Here is a 17,384-nt window from a genome sequence, read left to right as displayed (position 1 = left end):
GCACAGTAAAGATCGCACTTTTATAGACTTTCTATGCCTATCTTTGTTTGACAGGAGAGATATTGTTAAACTTTAGTCTGATAATATCCATCTATCTATCTATTTATCTCTTCTTCCCTCTCCTATCAACATTTTTCTTTTATGCTGATTATAACTTATCTTGAGATATGACAATAACTGATTATACTATTCATTGTTCTAACACTCTTTTAGCCTGATTATTTCTCTTAATACTATGTGTGCAGATAAGGCGTGACATTGCAGACTCTCCACACTCGGGAGGGATAAAAGAATTTATTTAAACAAAAAAAAAAAAAAAAAAAACAACCTTATTGATATTGTAGTTTTTTTTGCAATTCATTCCAACGACACGATCTAGATTGGAGTGTCTGGAAAAACTAAACAGATAAAAGTGATGCAAAACTCTTACTTGCAATTTTTGTTCTTTTCTTTTTAGCCAAAAGAGAATGTCATAGAAACTTGGTAGCTAAATCCAAAAATATAAAAGAGATTTAACTTGGCATGGTGTTTTTTGCAGGTGATACAACATTTTTATTTTATCTTCTATAATTAGTTTGTGTTAAAAATAATAATCATCAACTAGGATTTAACAACTTCTGAAGTTTAAATTCTTTATTTGAATTTATTTAAAAAGTCATATCTCCACAGACTGTAAACAAAGAGTTATTTAACAAATACAAAGCATTAGTAAGCATTTTCTGAAGATAATTATGGTTAAACCTAGGTTAAACCTATAGTTAAACCTACAATCGATCTAGAATCTAGAAATATTTTTGCTGGTGGTTCCTACTCAAATAACCAATTGCTTTTTAGACTTTAATATGTTTATTATTTACCAGAACCTGCCCACTGATTGAGCGTAAAGAGATCTGAAATAAGTTTAGAATTATTTAGGTTTCCATTTTGTTTTGGTATTGTCCCGATCCTCCGACTACCCCCTTTTTATTTATTCTTTTTATTTATAGATAAGCCATATTACAAAGAGTTTTTCATTAGAACTTTATATCAATTGTAATTTTATTTAAACGGAATTGAAAGAAACAGAAACAATACATTTCTTTAGATAGAATCTCAGAAAAGGCTTCCTACCAGCTTATTTTTGATTTCTGCAGGATATAATATTTTTCTTCTGAATTTGAGTATTGCATAGATATAAAATTTGGAACTCGTTACCAACAAGTTGTTGGTTACTTCATTTGTGTGTGCCAGTTTTTGGTTTCTCTTGGTCCATTGAAAATGACAAATATGCCCATAGATGGCCACATCTGTACGCATCAATTTTGAAAAATGTTAATGATGTTGATGTGGTTGTTAGTGTTGGTTAAGTGGCTTCAGTTGTTGCGCACTACGATGCACTACGACTGTGACCCAATCTCAGTGATGGTTACTACCTGCATCTGTCGCAATCTTGGCTTAATGAGCGCTCCATCTTCATATTTTTGAGTACTTGCACGAGAGGCCAGCAGCAACAATCCATAAAAAAAACACCAAGAGAAGGGGCTAAGGGGGATTCCAGCTTATATGCAATCGCAACAAAAAGTGAAAGGATTTTTTAAGATGCTCTTCACACACACACACACACACACACACACACAGTGACAATTTGGTTAAATCGAATTGAGTTTAATTGGAATTGTGTAAAGTCATTAAGTTCAAATTGAGATTTAACTTGTATAAGAAATAAAAAGATGAATATAAGTTTTTTTTTTTAACGGTGACAAAATTTACTATTTTTTTTATTGTTTTCATATTTTTTTTTGTTGTTTCTTTGTTTGTTTCATATAAAATAAAAACACTTACAAGCTAAGAATGCGTTATAACACTGTCTGGGGTGTTGTTGTTGTTGTTGTTGTTATTGTGTGGTTGTGTCTGGTTGGTGGTTTCACAACCAACCACAAAGATAATGTGTGAAAGACTATTTACAAAAATTTGTAAGAGGTACACAAAAAATATTCACCAACAAAATGATCAACTCGATTTCGAACAAGAAGAATTGCAATTTGCCATCGAGTTGCATTTAAAATTGGTTATATACCCATAGAGAGAGTGGGAGAGAGAAGTGTTGTGGGGGAAAAACAGTCGCTGAGGTATGGGGAATTTGTTGTTTTTCGGAAGGGGGAAAAGTGGGTGGAAGTGTCACCTGCTATGGCCGTGGCTAATGGCAAACAGGCGATCACTGGCCCCCATCACTCTACATCACTAGTCGAACTAAGTTGTTTTCACTCCTTTGGTGGCGCAAAATATGCGGCAAAATATTCCGCATAATCCTGTTGGTAAGGATTTCCATGCCCATCATCATTCTTTTTCCCTTCTTTCTTCTTCTTCTTTATCTTACTTTTTGTCGTCGAAATTTAGTCGCGGTTGTTGTTGTTGTTGTTCAGGTCGTTATTGGGTTTTGAAATGCTTTCAGGTCTTGTCTTGGTCGTCCTATTCTTTCTTTTTTTTTTTGGCAACGAAACTATTTTTTGTTTTTTTTTGTGGTATGCTATGTGTGGATGTGGTCCTTAGAAAGGCGCACCATAGCTTCCGCTGGGTCTCGATGGAGCACCGTATGAGCCAGATGGGGCACTTGGATAGCCACCGCCGCTGCCGCCGCTAGAGCTCTGTTGGGCAAATTGAGCCACTTGGATAGCTTGACGAACACCTTCCAGATCTATGCCAACAACACGACCGCCTCCAATTCCGGGTGCACCGTAGCTGCTTGAAGGTGGAGCACCATAGCTGCTTGAGGGTGGAGCACCATAGCTGGATGATGGACCGCTGGGATAACCGCCACCACCGCCTCCACCACCACCTCCGCCTCCACCATTTTTGCTCTCCTCATTCAAAAGGATCTGACGCACTTGTTCCAACAATTGAGGATCAACATTCTGTCCTTCAGAGGTCTGGAAGCCACCGCTAACAGCCTGATAGCCACCGCCTGAGCCACCGCCGAAGCCACCGCCAAAGCCGCCTCCGAATCCACCGCCACCACCACCGCCTCCACGTGGATAATTGTAGCCCGATGGAGGCTCAGCAGCTGCCAATGCGGCCAGAGCGAACACTAAGAACTGCAAATGCAAAAATGGAAGTAATCCAACAAATTAAACGTAATCCACAGGTTTATCCAGATTTGGTGTAGGTAAAATCTCCTTGCTTGCTTTTGGCTTACTTACCACTGAGAAGGAGTTCATAGCAATAAGTTTTGAGGTTGTGTGTGTGTGTGTGTGAGTTTTGGGGGGATAGAGGTAAGATTAAATTATAAAGTAAATTTAGTTGCTTTCGAGTGGGAAACCAGCGACTGAATGCATCACAAATGCCTGGACTGGCCCTCTTTATACCGCATCGTTGCCATCCAATCCAATCTCGTCGTCTTTGGGGCGCGCATCGTCAATTTCGTGGCCCATTCGAAATCTTCGGCAAATCGCCGGTCGCCGCATTCGCTCGTCATCTTCTTCAGTTTCAGTTTCAGCCTCAACTTTAACTTTAACTTGTTTGTTGGCCGAAGAACTGGCATCTTCAACTTGTTGCATTTGTTTTTTCTGTTTCTCACAATAAAACAAAAATGTTTTTTTTTTTTTTTGCCTCAACAAAGAAAATAAAATGTCGCTAACGATTTTGGTATTTCAATGGTTTTTTTTTTGTCTTTTGGCACTTTCCTTCTTCATTGAGTTAAGTTGTTGCGCCATGCAGCGACCACATTGCTGACCAGGAAGTGATTGATTTTTAAGGTAAACCTTAGTTCGTTGAGGATGAAGATACATGTAGATACTATCAAGGAAATGAACATACATATACATACATACATCAGAAATCATCTTACTTGACTTTATGTTAGCCCAAGCCAAGCAAATTCGGACAAATCCCTCAAAAGAAACAAACCCGAAAACATGATTACGAAATTTCTGTGGGAATAAATCTCAACTTTGCATGTAGAGCACTAGGGTTTTTAGGTTTTTGGTATATGTATATAATTAATTTTTCCCAAGGAATTAAAATTAAATTTACATTTACAACCACAAAATAAAGAAGAAATAAAAATAACAAAAAGCGAAGATAATGCGAATTTTCGTTTCGCATTTCTCATGTTCGCACTGTCATTACGTGAGTTAAAAAGAAAAAAAAAAAACACAAAATGAGGGTCCGTTTCTTCAGGTAGAAGGTAATGAGTCACAATACCCAGAGGATTGTTACGAAACTGACCTCCAAAATTCTTTGCAGAAGTGAAAGAAATATGTAACATAATACCCCAATTGGAGTTATTATTATGTCAGCAGCTGTGGAAGATGATAATGATGATAATGTGTTGGCGCACCTGTTTAGAGGGGAATCATACACAGTAATGAAATGAAAAACGTCTGCTGGCAATTGGTTGGAAATGAAACTGAATCAAACTGGCAGTAAATTGAAGTAAATGAGGTTTATTTACATCCGAACCAGGTAAACCAGGTAAAGACTTTCGCAAAAAAGAGAAAAAATAATAATAAAAGCAGCGAGAGTAAGCCAACTTGGCTAAGGGCGGGCATATTGGGAAACCTTCACGCTTCAAAGTGAAGGACTTTGCTGCGTCGGCGTCTGCGTGCGGCGTTGCGTGGCAATGACAACAGCGGCACGACGACCACGATCACGACCACCAACTCTTGCAGAGGAAGGAGAGGTCTGGAGAGACCTGGGGGTAACGCTCTGCAATTGGAGATGGAACTTGGAATTGGAGTTGTTCGAGATGGAGATGGAGCCGGGGCAACGAGATGAAAGTCAACACTTAACACTCAACTTCAATGACAATGCGCGTAAATCATTTTTGTTGGGCTCTTTTTTTTGTTTCGTGTCTTGGAATTATTTTTATCAGTTGCTGGTACGACTGTCACTTTGGTCTGTTAATTTGGTTTATTGTGGTCGGTTATGCTGTCTTAAGAGGTCTCTGGTGAAGGTCTCTTTCTCTCTCTCTCTCTCTCTCTCTCTCTTTCCCTTAGCCTGTCTTTTTCTGTCTGGCTTCCCCTTTAACCACTTCTCCATGTCGTTTTCTTATTGATTTCGTAATTTACCTCTTTTTCAGTTTTGTTTTGTTTTGTTGCTGTTCTTACAGCTATGTAATTGCAGGTAATGAGGTCGTAATGTAAACAAAATTTGTTTAAACTAATTGAAATTAAGATGAAATATTATTATTCAATGGAATATTCTAATCCTAGATTTCATACTTCAAAGAGAACTAAAGTTGAATTAAAAGACTTCTGCTACTCATTTTTTTATTCATTTCCATTTCCGTTGCAAATAAAAGTAATAAAACATTTTCATAGACTAAATTTTATTTCAAGTTTAAGATAAGGTTTTTATTTCCAGTTTCAGTGCATCATCAAATTTTAAATTTAACTTTAATTGAGTTGTAAAGTTAAATAAAATTACTTGGCTACCTTTTTTTCCAAAGGTTTTCTGGTTGAGTTTTTAATTTATATAAATCTGAATTAGAATGCCACACAAAATGTCGAGGGCTTTCGTTTTTCTTACTGCGTTTTTTTTTGCCTTTGCTATGACCCTCTTGTCTCTTTCAGTGTCTTTGTTTTACTTTTTATATACATTTATATATTTTTTTTTTGCAACATTAATGAATCGCTTTATTACACTTTGAGGCATATCTGGCCATATCCATCATTAACACGTCGTGTTGACTAGGTCAGCATTGGTTGTAGTAGTCGTCGTCGTCGTCGTCATGACTTACATACATTTTGGATATAATGGCTTTGGCGGTTTTATTTTTGTCTGTGATTTTCAGTGGCTATTTTTGTTTTCTCAGCTTTTTTGATACACTTTAATGTACAATGGGAATATCAATCATATTAATTTGGTTTTTTGATGCCATGAAGAAAGTTATCTTATTATATAAATGTAGTTTTTAATACTTTTTTTTACAGCATTTGTAGTAGTTTCTCAGTTATCGGGATATCTCAAACGATATTTAAAGATGGTTTTTTACCTGAAAATGTTCGTAAGATAATAATATTTTGAAGTCCTTAAGCAAATCTGATGATAAGGGACTTCATTCATCCAATTCTCGGTTAGATTCTCTCATTAGTTCTTTGACAAGTTCCAAAATAGGAATAAAAAAAGGTTTCATTTAATTTAAAAAAAATGACAATGAAGGCAACAATAATAAAAAAAACACATACCTCCATGGAAATGCTATAAAAATATATAAAAAGAAGGCAAAGTTTGTTTCATACAGATAAAGTGTATGGAATCTTCGATATTGCTACAACTTTATACATATATGTAGATTGTTTCTGTTTTTATTTGGCCTAAGCCGTTGAACATTAGACATATATGTATGTATGTATGTGTGTGTGTGTGTGTGTGAGAGAGTGTGTAATTGTTATTCCACTATAATTGGGCCAGATAAAGGTAAGAAAACAAAGCCGAAGAAGATGGTGGAAGAAAATGATGAAGAAAAGAGACAACAAAAAAACAAATGTAGCAAAATAATGCCAACAAAATTTGCCAACATTTGTTTAGTTGTTTAGGTTTTTGTTTTTTGTTTTTATTTCTATTATTTTGTTTGCTGGGAGATCAGACGCGCGTAAATTTTCAAATCGACATCGTTGCGCATCGATGGTTATCGGCTGGCAATTGACTCCCACAGTTTATGGAAATGGCAAACGCATTTCAAGTGAATTCAATTACAAAATGATATGAATGGAGGCACATGAAATCCATATTAACCTTAAAACAAAACAAATCATGCATTTATTGCGAATGAGTGATGTGGTGAATTAAGTATACGCCCCATAAGCATATCATAATACTTACATTCTCCAAAATCGACGAGTGACTGTGTGTAAAAAAAGATGACTTATTCCTAATTATGAACATTTACAAACATAAAAACTGAATTTTCCAGCCTATTGATGACAATTTGTAATTGCTTGCAGTTATGTTGAAGATGAAACCACACTAAAGAGGGCCATACAGCTGGTTAGGCGGTTACATAAGGCGCGCCAACGCAGAAGTAACTACTGCCACTTCAGCATCATATCATGCTGCAGGCAGGTAGCCTCATCCATAGTAGTAATAGCAAAAGCATTCATAGCCACAGTTGAGTCTACTGAGGCTGAGACTGAGGCTGCAACATCCACTGCGTTGTCGTGGGCCAAGTGACGCTTCTTTCGTTTCCTCAACAAGAAAACAAGTTTTTGTTTTTGGTATATGTAAGTATGTCCAAAACGACATCGTGTTCCTAGCTCTTGGCTTTATGTAAGTCACAAGACAGAGGCCAGACCAGACCAGACCAGACCAGACCAGACCCCACCATGCCAGACGCGGTATGGGAGTCAGAGCCCGTCCCGGCATGCAGGCAGATGAGTAGATATAGACCAAGACGACGTTGGCGGTGGCTGTGACGGCGACGGCAGTTGAAGAGAAATTGCATATGCAATACAAACCAAAAACTAGGCAAAATGTTGAGAAAAAAAAGCAACAACAAACATTCAACCGAAATGGAAAAGCTGCAATTCAATGGGAAATTGCTGCGACACGTTTTTTTTCTTTTTAGCTTCGCCTGCCGTCTCGAGGCGCTGAGGTCGGTGGCAATGTTTGCGTTTGTTTTCCGCAAAAAAAGCAAGAAAAAAAACATATGTATATACAAATATTTAAAGACAATGCACAGACTTTAAGTTACCATGTAAATACTGAAATATTGATTTTGTCTACATTTGATAGTCATACATAGTGAAAACTTGCTTACAGAACAGATCATTTGGCCAAAATGGAAAGACAGTAGCCCAAAGAGTTATTTACAAAATCAATCATATTTAATATTTCTCTATTAATTTTTGTAGGGTATTTAAATCAGAGTTCATTTGCCTACGGATGATGGCTACAAAAAGGAGTCCGACAAGCCAACTTTAGCCTTTGCTTTTGAGCTGTCGAGCCGTGCAAAAATTGTCAGCTTGTGCAATAAACTGGCCAGTTGATCAACTCACCGAAATGGCTATCGACACTTGAATACATTTGTGGCTCTGTGAATTCTCGGGGCCAAAAGTAAAAGTGCAAAAGTCTTTGGCGGGGAGAATCACAAATGACCATTTTCGAGAGCCACTGTCAAGCTGGGCACAGCAGGCCATAGCCAAAAGCTCATCTTCTGGCCGACCATGGAGTTAATGGACAAATCTATTTCGCATACCGCAATAACAAAAAAATGAAATTAAATTAATATAAATATGTGTGTGTTTGTGTATATATATTCGAGAGGCAAGTAAATGGAGTTAATTATGTTGTGTGTGCCATGGGAGCAGAGACGGATGTAGAAAAAGCAACTGCGGGAGGGGTTATGTTGCGTAGTAAACAAAATCAAAATCGATACTTGATCCATACTAAAGGAGAAGCTGTAAAAATTTATCACCTTACACATAGATTATTGAGTTTCTCTTATTTCTAAACCTTTTTTCACGTCACGTCTCTCACTCTTTCTCTCACTCTCTCTCTTTAAGCAGATAAAACTTTTATTGTTTTCAGTTGCAGACTTTGATTTTATTTGCTTCAGTTCAGTTAATTGTGTAAAATGCTTGGGCAGTGTCATAACTTTGATTTGCGTAGCATAATTTAAGGCGCTTTGGCATTAATGTTTTGTGTGTTTCGCTTGGGCACGACTACCAACATAAATAATTATAAGGAAAATGGCTGGAAACCAGAAGAGCCTTTTTCAAAGATTAATATTGTAATTAAGTTATAGGAAAATTGCAAAAATTTAAGAATTCAATTCATTAATTTAAATACTTTTGTAATGTAGTGAAGTGTATACCAAAGTCAATGCAAGTCTACATCGACTATAAATGTTTTTGAATCAAAAATTCTGCTTAATCGTGGGAAAACTTTTTTAGTCTACAGGAGTGCTGCTAATTGATTATCGTTTTGCGTAAACATTAAGGAGCAGTAAACTAAATAAAAACAATTGGATATATATCATTTTCCACAGTTGCATAACGACATTAAACAAAAATTAACAAAAGAAAAATTAAAGTGAGAATTATGATATTTAAAGCTTTGAGAAATCCTGGACCACAAGACATGAAGTCATCTGCGGATGCCTTTTTTTATTTCGAATATGGAATGACTTTGGTTGGTTTGTTGCCGCCGTCGAAGGGACGAAAATTATATATGATTTTTAGAGGACTCGTGATCATGTGGAGCCTTATTTATTTGCCCTTCGGAATGATATTGGGATGTGTCAAGGATTTTAAAAATTTCAGCCCCGGCGAGTTTTTAACTTTACAAGGAAATGTCATCAATGCTGTTGGATGTTCCCTTAAGGTTTTGGGCTTCTACATACATCTATCGCAATATCACAAGGCCAAGAAACTGATGGACCGCATGGATAAGTTTTTCGTGAATGAAGCACATTGGTTTAGGATTCGTTATTGGGTTGTACGATGCAATGTGATCTTCATACTATTTTGGAACCTCTATTACAGTTATTGTGCATTTTCGTTTTTGAATTCGGCGATAAAGCAAATACCACTATATCGAGATTATAATCCATTCATCGATTGGCGTTCGAGTAAACAAAATTTGTGGATAATCTTCTTTTTTGAAGTAATCTTAATATCATTTATAATTGTCCAGCAGCTGGTAGTCGATGTCTTTAATATCATTTATTGTATAATGCTTAGAGCCCACATTGAAATTCTCCGACTTAGAGTTTAAAAGTTTCGCACAGATCCTGAAGAAACGGAGCAGGAAAATTATGACGAACTTGTTAAATGCATCGAGCAGCATAAACTAATTTTGGAGTATGTATTAAATAAGCGACAAAATCATTGAATTTTCATGTTTTCTTTGTTCAGATATGCTGACGTAGTGCGATCACTATTTTCATTTAATACTTTTGTGCAATTCATTCTAATTGGTACTATGCTGGGCTGTACTTTAGTCAATCTTTTGTTCTTCTCTGACTTCTGGAATGGTTTGTCGTGCGTTATATTTATAATGGCACTTATGGCTCAAACATTTCCATTTTGTTACACGTGTGACATAATTATAAACGATTGCGACAGGCTAGCCTTGGCTTTATTTCATTCAAATTGGACTGGATCAAGTCGTCGTTATAAATCGACTCTCATTCAGTTCATTCATAAAGTTCAGCAACCGATTACCTTTACGGCTGGATCGATATTTCCCATTTGCATACAAACAAATATCCAGGTAATTAGATTATTGAAATTGTTTCTGCTTGATCTGAATGTTTGATTTCTTTTTCAAAGGTGGCCAAATTGGCATTTTCTGTGGTGACTTTTATTAATCAAATGAACATTGCTGACAAATTGTCAAAGAAATAGAAAAAGCGTTGGTACTAGAAAATTCAGAAATCAAATGTAATGAAAGCTCTAACTAACTATACCACTAGCAGCTTCACTTTAGCAACCATTGCAATGACATTTACTTTAAAATATTTATTACACACCTCTAATGCTTGAAACACGAAATAAACTGGATTAACATTATCTGGAGTAAATTTTTTGGGTAGTGGAGACTGCGAGGATCCTGTATTAGCCTGTTCTCTTCAATGTCTGACTAAGCGTTGTAGATGTGCCTTTGTTAGTTGGGAGATTTCCTCACTGATCCAGGGAACTCCGAGTGGTCTGATGTCTTAGCCGTTTGAAGCTGCTCTGTAGCCCGAAATAAAGAATTTAGAGGTCTGTGCTCCGTCTAGAAAGTTTGCTTCTTGCCAAGTTGTTCAGTAGAAGTTTAAGAGCTCAGTGATCCGACGATAGGTCCAGTTCAATTAAAATGGCGATCTTGTGACTGTCGATGTCTTTGGATAGGACTACAACATCTGTGCTTTTATTGGATCCAGTAGGGTAGATAATTTTGATCTATATGGCAAGTAGTTCGACTCATTTCAGTCCCCTTCTGCCCTATAGGGATGATTAGCTTTAATGACCTCGTGTTCCGCAACATTAAGTTAAGATTGGTGGGAAAATGGGTGTCTGACACCAGAGAATATTAACATATGGCATAGCAAGTTGCATCCTCTTTGTGCTTGGATTATTTTGCTAAAGCTTGTTTACTGCATACTCTTTTGAAGCAGATCAGATTAAGTGTGAGCAAAATCCTTTAAACAGTAGATAACCTCCCATCACTTTCAGGGTGGTTCTATTCTAAGAATACAGCTGCCAAGCCGCGTCAACCATCAACCGGGTAGATTTGGCCGCCAGAAATCCTCAAATGTTTATAAAAGTAATACATTAAATTAAATACTTTTAAAATTTAGTGTAGGGTATACCAAAGTTGACGCAGTTTACCTACTGACTTCACCGACTATAATCGTTTTCGAATCAAAAATTCTGCTTAATCGTGGGAAACCTAATACAGTGAATCCGAGTGCGGCTAATTGATTATCGTGTTGCGTAAACATGAAGAAGCACTAAACTAAATAAAAACAAGTGGATATATATAATTTTCCACAGTTGCAAAGGACTTTAAACAAAGGTTAACAATCGAAAATTAAAAGTGAGAAATATGATATTCAAGGCTTTAAGAAATCCTGGACCACAAGACATGAAGTCATCTGCGGATGCCTTTGTTTATTTCGAATACGGAATGACTTTGGCTGGTTTGTTGCCGCCATCGAAAGGACGAAAATTATATATGATTTTTAGAGGACTTATGATCATGTGGACCCTTATATATTTGCCTCTTGATATGATATTGGGATGTATAAAGGATTTCAAAAATTTCACCCCTGACGAGTTTTTAACATTGCTGGCAAATGTAATGAATGTTGCTGGATGTTCCGTAAAGGTCTTGGGTTTCTACACACATCTATCGCAATACCACAAGGCCAAGCAACTGATGGACCGCATGGATGAGTTTTTCGTAAATGAATCAGATCGTCATAGGATTCGATATTGGGTTATACGATGTAATGTGATCTTCATAATATTTTCGAACCTTTATTACAGTTATTGTGTATTTTCGTTTGTGAATTCGGCGCTAAAGCAGATACCAATATATCGAGCTTATAGTCCATTCATCGATTGGCGTTCGAGCAGACAAAATCTGTGGACAATTTTATTTCTCCAAATAATCCTAATATCATTTTTAATTGTCCAGCACCTGGTCGTCCATGTTTTTAATATCATTTATGGTATAATGCTCAGAGCCCACATTGAAATTCTCCGACTTAGAGTTCAAAAGATTCGCACAGATCCTGAAGAGACGGAGCAAGAAAATTATGACGAACTTGTTAAATGCATCGAGCAGCATAAACTAATTTTAGAGTATGTATTAAATGAGCGACATAATCATTGAATTTTCATCTGTTTTCTTTGTTCAGATATGCCGACGTGGTGCGATCACTATTATCATTTAATACTTTCGTACAATTCATTCTAATTGGTACAACGCTGGGTTGTAATCTAGTCAATCTTTTGTTCTTCTCTGACTTCTGGAATGGTTTGTCGTGCGTTATATTTATAATGGCACTTATGGCTCAAACATTTCCATTTTGTTACACGTGTGACATAATTATAAACGATTGCGACAGGCTAGCCTTGGCTTTATTTCATTCAAATTGGACTGGATCAAGTCGTCGTTATAAATCGACTCTCATTCAGTTCATTCATAAAGTTCAGCAACCGATTACCTTTACGGCTGGATCGATATTTCCCATTTGCATACAAACAAATATCCAGGTAATTAGATTATTGAAATTGTTTCTGCTTGATCTGAATGTTTGATTTCTTTTTTAAAGGTGGCCAAATTGGCATTTTCTGTGGTGACTTTTATTAATCAAATGAACATTGCTGACAAATTGTCAAAGAAATAGAAAAAGCGTTGGTACTAGAAAATTCAGAAATCAAATGTAATGAAAGCTCTAACTAACTATACCACTAGCAGCTTCACTTTAGCAACCATTGCAATGACATTTACTTTAAAATATTTATTACACACCTCTAATGCTTGAAACACGAAATAAACTGGATTAACATTATCTGGAGTAAATTTTTTGGGTAGTGGAGACTGCGAGGATCCTGTATTAGCCTGTTCTCTTCAATGTCTGACTAAGCGTTGTAGATGTGCCTTTGTTAGTTGGGAGATTTCCTCACTGATCCAGGGAACTCCGAGTGGTCTGATGTCTGAGGAAAACGCTCCTTGAGGGTCCCCATTGTGATCTTAGCCGTTTGAAGCTGCTCTGTAGCCCGAAATAAAGAATTTAGAGGTCTGTGCTCCGTCTAGAAAGTTTGCTTCTTGCCAAGTTGTTCAGTAGAAGTTTAAGAGCTCAGTGATCCGACGATAGGTCCAGTTCAATTAAAATGGCGATCTTGTGACTGTCGATGTCTTTGGATAGGACTACAACATCTGTGCTTTTATTGGATCCAGTAGGGTAGATAATTTTGATCTATATGGCAAGTAGTTCGACTCATTTCAGTCCCCTTCTGCCCTATAGGGATGATTAGCTTTAATGACCTCGTGTTCCGCAACATTAAGTTAAGATTGGTGGGAAAATGGGTGTCTGACACCAGAGAATATTAACATATGGCATAGCAAGTTGCATCCTCTTTGTGCTTGGATTATTTTGCTAAAGCTTGTTTACTGCATACTCTTTTGAAGCAGATCAGATTAAGTGTGAGCAAAATCCTTTAAACAGTAGATAACCTCCCATCACTTTCAGGGTGGTTCTATTCTAAGAATACAGCTGCCAAGCCGCGTCAACCATCAACCGGGTAGATTTGGCCGCCAGAAATCCTCAAATGTTTATAAAAGTAATACATTAAATTAAATACTTTTAAAATTTAGTGTAGGGTATACCAAAGTTGACGCAGTTTACCTACTGACTTCACCGACTATAATCGTTTTCGAATCAAAAATTCTGCTTAATCGTGGGAAACCTAATACAGTGAATCCGAGTGCGGCTAATTGATTATCGTGTTGCGTAAACATGAAGAAGCACTAAACTAAATAAAAACAAGTGTATATAATTTTCCACAGTTGCAAAGGACTTTAAACAAAGGTTAACAATCGAAAATTAAAAGTGAGAAATATGATATTCAAGGCTTTAAGAAATCCTGGACCACAAGACATGAAGTCATCTGCGGATGCCTTTGTTTATTTCGAATACGGAATGACTTTGGCTGGTTTGTTGCCGCCATCGAAAGGACGAAAATTATATATGATTTTTAGAGGACTTATGATCATGTGGACCCTTATATATTTGCCTCTTGATATGATATTGGGATGTATAAAGGATTTCAAAAATTTCACCCCTGACGAGTTTTTAACATTGCTGGCAAATGTAATGAATGTTGCTGGATGTTCCGTAAAGGTCTTGGGTTTCTACACACATCTATCGCAATACCACAAGGCCAAGCAACTGATGGACCGCATGGATGAGTTTTTCGTAAATGAATCAGATCGTCATAGGATTCGATATTGGGTTATACGATGTAATGTGATCTTCATAATATTTTCGAACCTTTATTACAGTTATTGTGTATTTTCGTATGTGAATTCGGCGCTAAAGCAGATACCACTATATCGAGATTATAATCCATTCATCGATTGGCGTTCGAGCAGACAAAATCTGTGGACAATTTTATTTCTCCAAATAATCCTAATATCATTTTTAATTGTCCAGCAGCTGGTCGTCGATGTCTTTAATATCATTTATGGTATAATGCTCAGAGCCCACATTGAAATTCTCCGACTTAGAGTTCAAAAGTTTCGCACAGATCCTGAAGAGACGGAGCAAGAAAATTATGACGAACTTGTTAAATGCATCGAGCAGCATAAACTAATTTTAGAGTATGTATTAAATGAGCGACAGAATCATTGAATTTTCATCTGTTTTCTTTGTTCAGATATGCCGACGTGGTGCGATCACTATTATCATTTAATACTTTCGTACAATTCATTCTAATTGGTACTATGCTGGGTTGTACTCTAGTCAACCTTTTCTTTTTCGCTGCCTTTTGGAATAAATTGTCTTGTGTTATATATATAATGGGACTTATGGCTCAAACATTTCCATTTTGTTACACGTGTGACATAATTATAAACGATTGCGACAGGCTAGCCTTGGCTTTATTTCATTCAAATTGGACTGGATCAAGTCGTCGTTATAAATCGACTCTCATTCAATTCATTCATAATGCTCAGCAACCGATTACCTTTACGGCTGGATCGATATTTCCCATTTGCATACAAACAAATATCCAGGTAATTAGATTATTGAAATTGTTTCTACTTGATCTGAATGTTTGATTTCTTTTTCAAAGGTGGCCAAATTGGCATTTTCTGTGGTGACTTTTATTAATCAAATGAACATTGCTGACAAATTGTCAAAGAAATAGAAAAAGCGTTGGTACTGGAAAATTCAGAAATCAAATGTAATGAAAAACTAACACACAACAAAACGAACTACACAAATCTTCACATTTACACGAAATCAAGATAAAGTCACAAAATTTGGTATATAGACTTGTTTAGTATGACTATGACTTATTAAAACTTTTGCACTGTCTACTTCCCCCTCAATAATTTAGAAGAAACCGATTGCCTATCGCAAAAACTTTCGAAATCAACTTTAGTAAACTTACTAGTCTTACATATATAATAACGTGTTTTACTAGGCGGTCCAAAAAGGCGGAGATGGCCGATTCCTCGTTGTTCAATTGCCTAAATCACTAGGCGGCCTAGACAACTTATCTACCGAGGACTGGAATTTATTTTTTGAAAAAACGAAAAATTATCTGCCCATAAGAATAGCTGATATTAGGATGAAATAAGAGTTTAGAAATTTGTATTATTAATAGATGAAGATTTATTTAATTATCGATTTTCTTTGATTTCGCTTGAGTTACTTTCTTGCCGCAATATGCCTTGGCATAAAAATTTCCAAACATTGCCATCATAACACCGGCTTGTGAGAGCTGAATGAAATGCATGATCAGTGGAAATTGACAACTAGAATTGAATATCAACACCCACAAGGATTGCAGGGCAATAAGGGTGAACTGAGCTAACTGCATAATGGTGATATATTTCTTCCACCACAGACTACCCGTGGATCCCGGATAAAGGGCTGTGAATAAATAATATGAATACATCACCATATGGACAAGCGAATTGAGGAGTGCGATCACAGCGTATTGGCCACCAGCTCCATAAGCCATAAAGGTTCCGTGCGTGAACATTACCATCAGACAATGATGGTAAACATGAAGTGTGGTTATCTGTTTGAAGCTCTTGCGTACGACAAAGAATATCGTATCCATGAGATCGAGAACTTTGTTCAAATAGTACATATAGGTAACAGATCGTTCGATTATCTTGTTTGGATTGTCGAATGGCAAACTTTCAATGCAACGTAAATCGTAAATTGGACTCACAAACATATACCAAAATGTCTGGAACGGGAATAAATTAAATCTAAAATTTGAAACTAATTCAAAATACTTACGAGTCCAAATAACACTGTATTGAATCCAATCTGAATGGCATTATAAATCAGCATGGCCTTTTGTACATTGTATGGTTTTCGAAATTCCATCCAATCTTGGCCCAATTTGAGTACAAAATATAGATAGACTGCCAAAATGATTACTGGACACCATGTCGATGACATAAGCGGCAAGAAGACAGGATCTGTATATAAGTATTTATAAATATATAAATGATACGCAAGTGAAATTCACATATTAAATTGTGCCTTTATTTACCCGCTGGTTCATAGTCAAAAAACATTTTGATGGCAGACTGTACTCAGCTAGACTACATTCAGAACTAAAATCAATTGTTTCGAAATTTCGAGCTTCAAGTAAAATAAAACATTCTGTCTAATGTCATTTGCATCCATATGGTAAGGTGTCCAGAGTTTAGCATTGGGGGTTAACAAGGGGCACAATTTTGAATGTAAATATTTCCGCCGCTGAACAATACAATTACAAAATTTAGTGTGTATAATGCAGCATTTCTAATTATTTAATTTTATTACAAAAAACATTACAATGTTTGTTCTTATGTGTCTACAATAATATTCAAATTTCAGAGAACATTCCCGGATAGGTGAAAAGTTTGTTGAAGTCCAGGGCTATTATTATTATTTTATTATTATTAAAAAATTTTTGCAAGTCGACACTTTTAGAATTCTTGAAAGATTGTTAGTCTATTTTAATTTTAAATTTTACTGAAAGGGTGTCATGAATGTATTGAGGGGTTAAAAAAATGTAAGGGTGTTTATGTAAGTTACAAATATATGCAAGTACGAATTCTATTCTGGATACTTAATTTTATTACAAAAACTTCTATGGCCCATTTAATGGGTTTTGGAATATGTATATATTTTCAATTAAGTTACTATTTGTTTAATAGTTTGTTGCTTTACTGTAAATATT

General features: G+C 36.2%; 3 protein-coding genes across 3 annotated transcripts; 1 reads left to right on the top strand and 2 right to left on the bottom strand.

Annotated features, from left to right (window-relative positions):
- Positions 1-2,093: 2,093 nt before the first annotated feature.
- LOC137582835 (uncharacterized) lies at positions 2,094-3,404 on the bottom strand. The gene is made up of 2 exons (XM_068297539.1): positions 3,177-3,404; positions 2,094-3,071 (listed from the first exon to the last, which is right to left on the bottom strand). Exons 1-2 carry the CDS (start codon positions 3,192-3,194, stop codon positions 2,526-2,528), a joined length of 564 nt encoding a protein of 187 aa, XP_068153640.1. The 5' UTR covers positions 3,195-3,404; the 3' UTR covers positions 2,094-2,525.
- Positions 3,405-11,385: 7,981 nt separating this feature from the next.
- Positions 11,386-14,824, top strand: LOC137582032 (odorant receptor 98a-like). The gene is made up of 2 exons (XM_068296463.1): positions 11,386-12,050; positions 14,476-14,824. The coding sequence occupies exons 1-2, from the start codon at positions 11,509-11,511 to the stop codon at positions 14,822-14,824; spliced, it is 891 nt and encodes a 296-aa protein (XP_068152564.1). The 5' UTR covers positions 11,386-11,508.
- A 991-nt stretch (positions 14,825-15,815) lies between these two features.
- On the bottom strand, positions 15,816-16,295 carry LOC137582027 (very long chain fatty acid elongase 7-like). The gene has a single exon (XM_068296458.1). It carries the CDS (start codon positions 16,293-16,295, stop codon positions 15,816-15,818), a length of 480 nt encoding a protein of 159 aa, XP_068152559.1.
- Between the last annotated feature and the right edge of the window lie 1,089 nt (positions 16,296-17,384).

This window comes from Drosophila tropicalis, unplaced genomic scaffold (genome assembly GCF_018151085.1).
Source record: "Drosophila tropicalis isolate 14030-0801.00 unplaced genomic scaffold, ASM1815108v1 contig_859, whole genome shotgun sequence".
NCBI lineage: Eukaryota > Metazoa > Arthropoda > Insecta > Diptera > Drosophilidae > Drosophila > Drosophila tropicalis.
The sequence above is the reverse complement of the archived record's forward strand: the minus strand, read 5'-3'. Positions and strand labels throughout refer to the sequence as shown.

Coding starts and splice junctions, on each gene's coding strand:
- LOC137582032 (XM_068296463.1), top strand. CDS start 11,509: ATGATATTCAAGGCTTTAAGAAATCCTGGACCACAAGACATGAAGTCA. Junction 12,051..14,475: donor CGTTCGAGCAGACAAAATCT/GTGGACAATTTT, acceptor CCTTTATTACAG/TTATTGTGTATTTTCGTATG.
- LOC137582027 (XM_068296458.1), bottom strand. CDS start 16,295: ATGTACTATTTGAACAAAGTTCTCGATCTCATGGATACGATATTCTTT.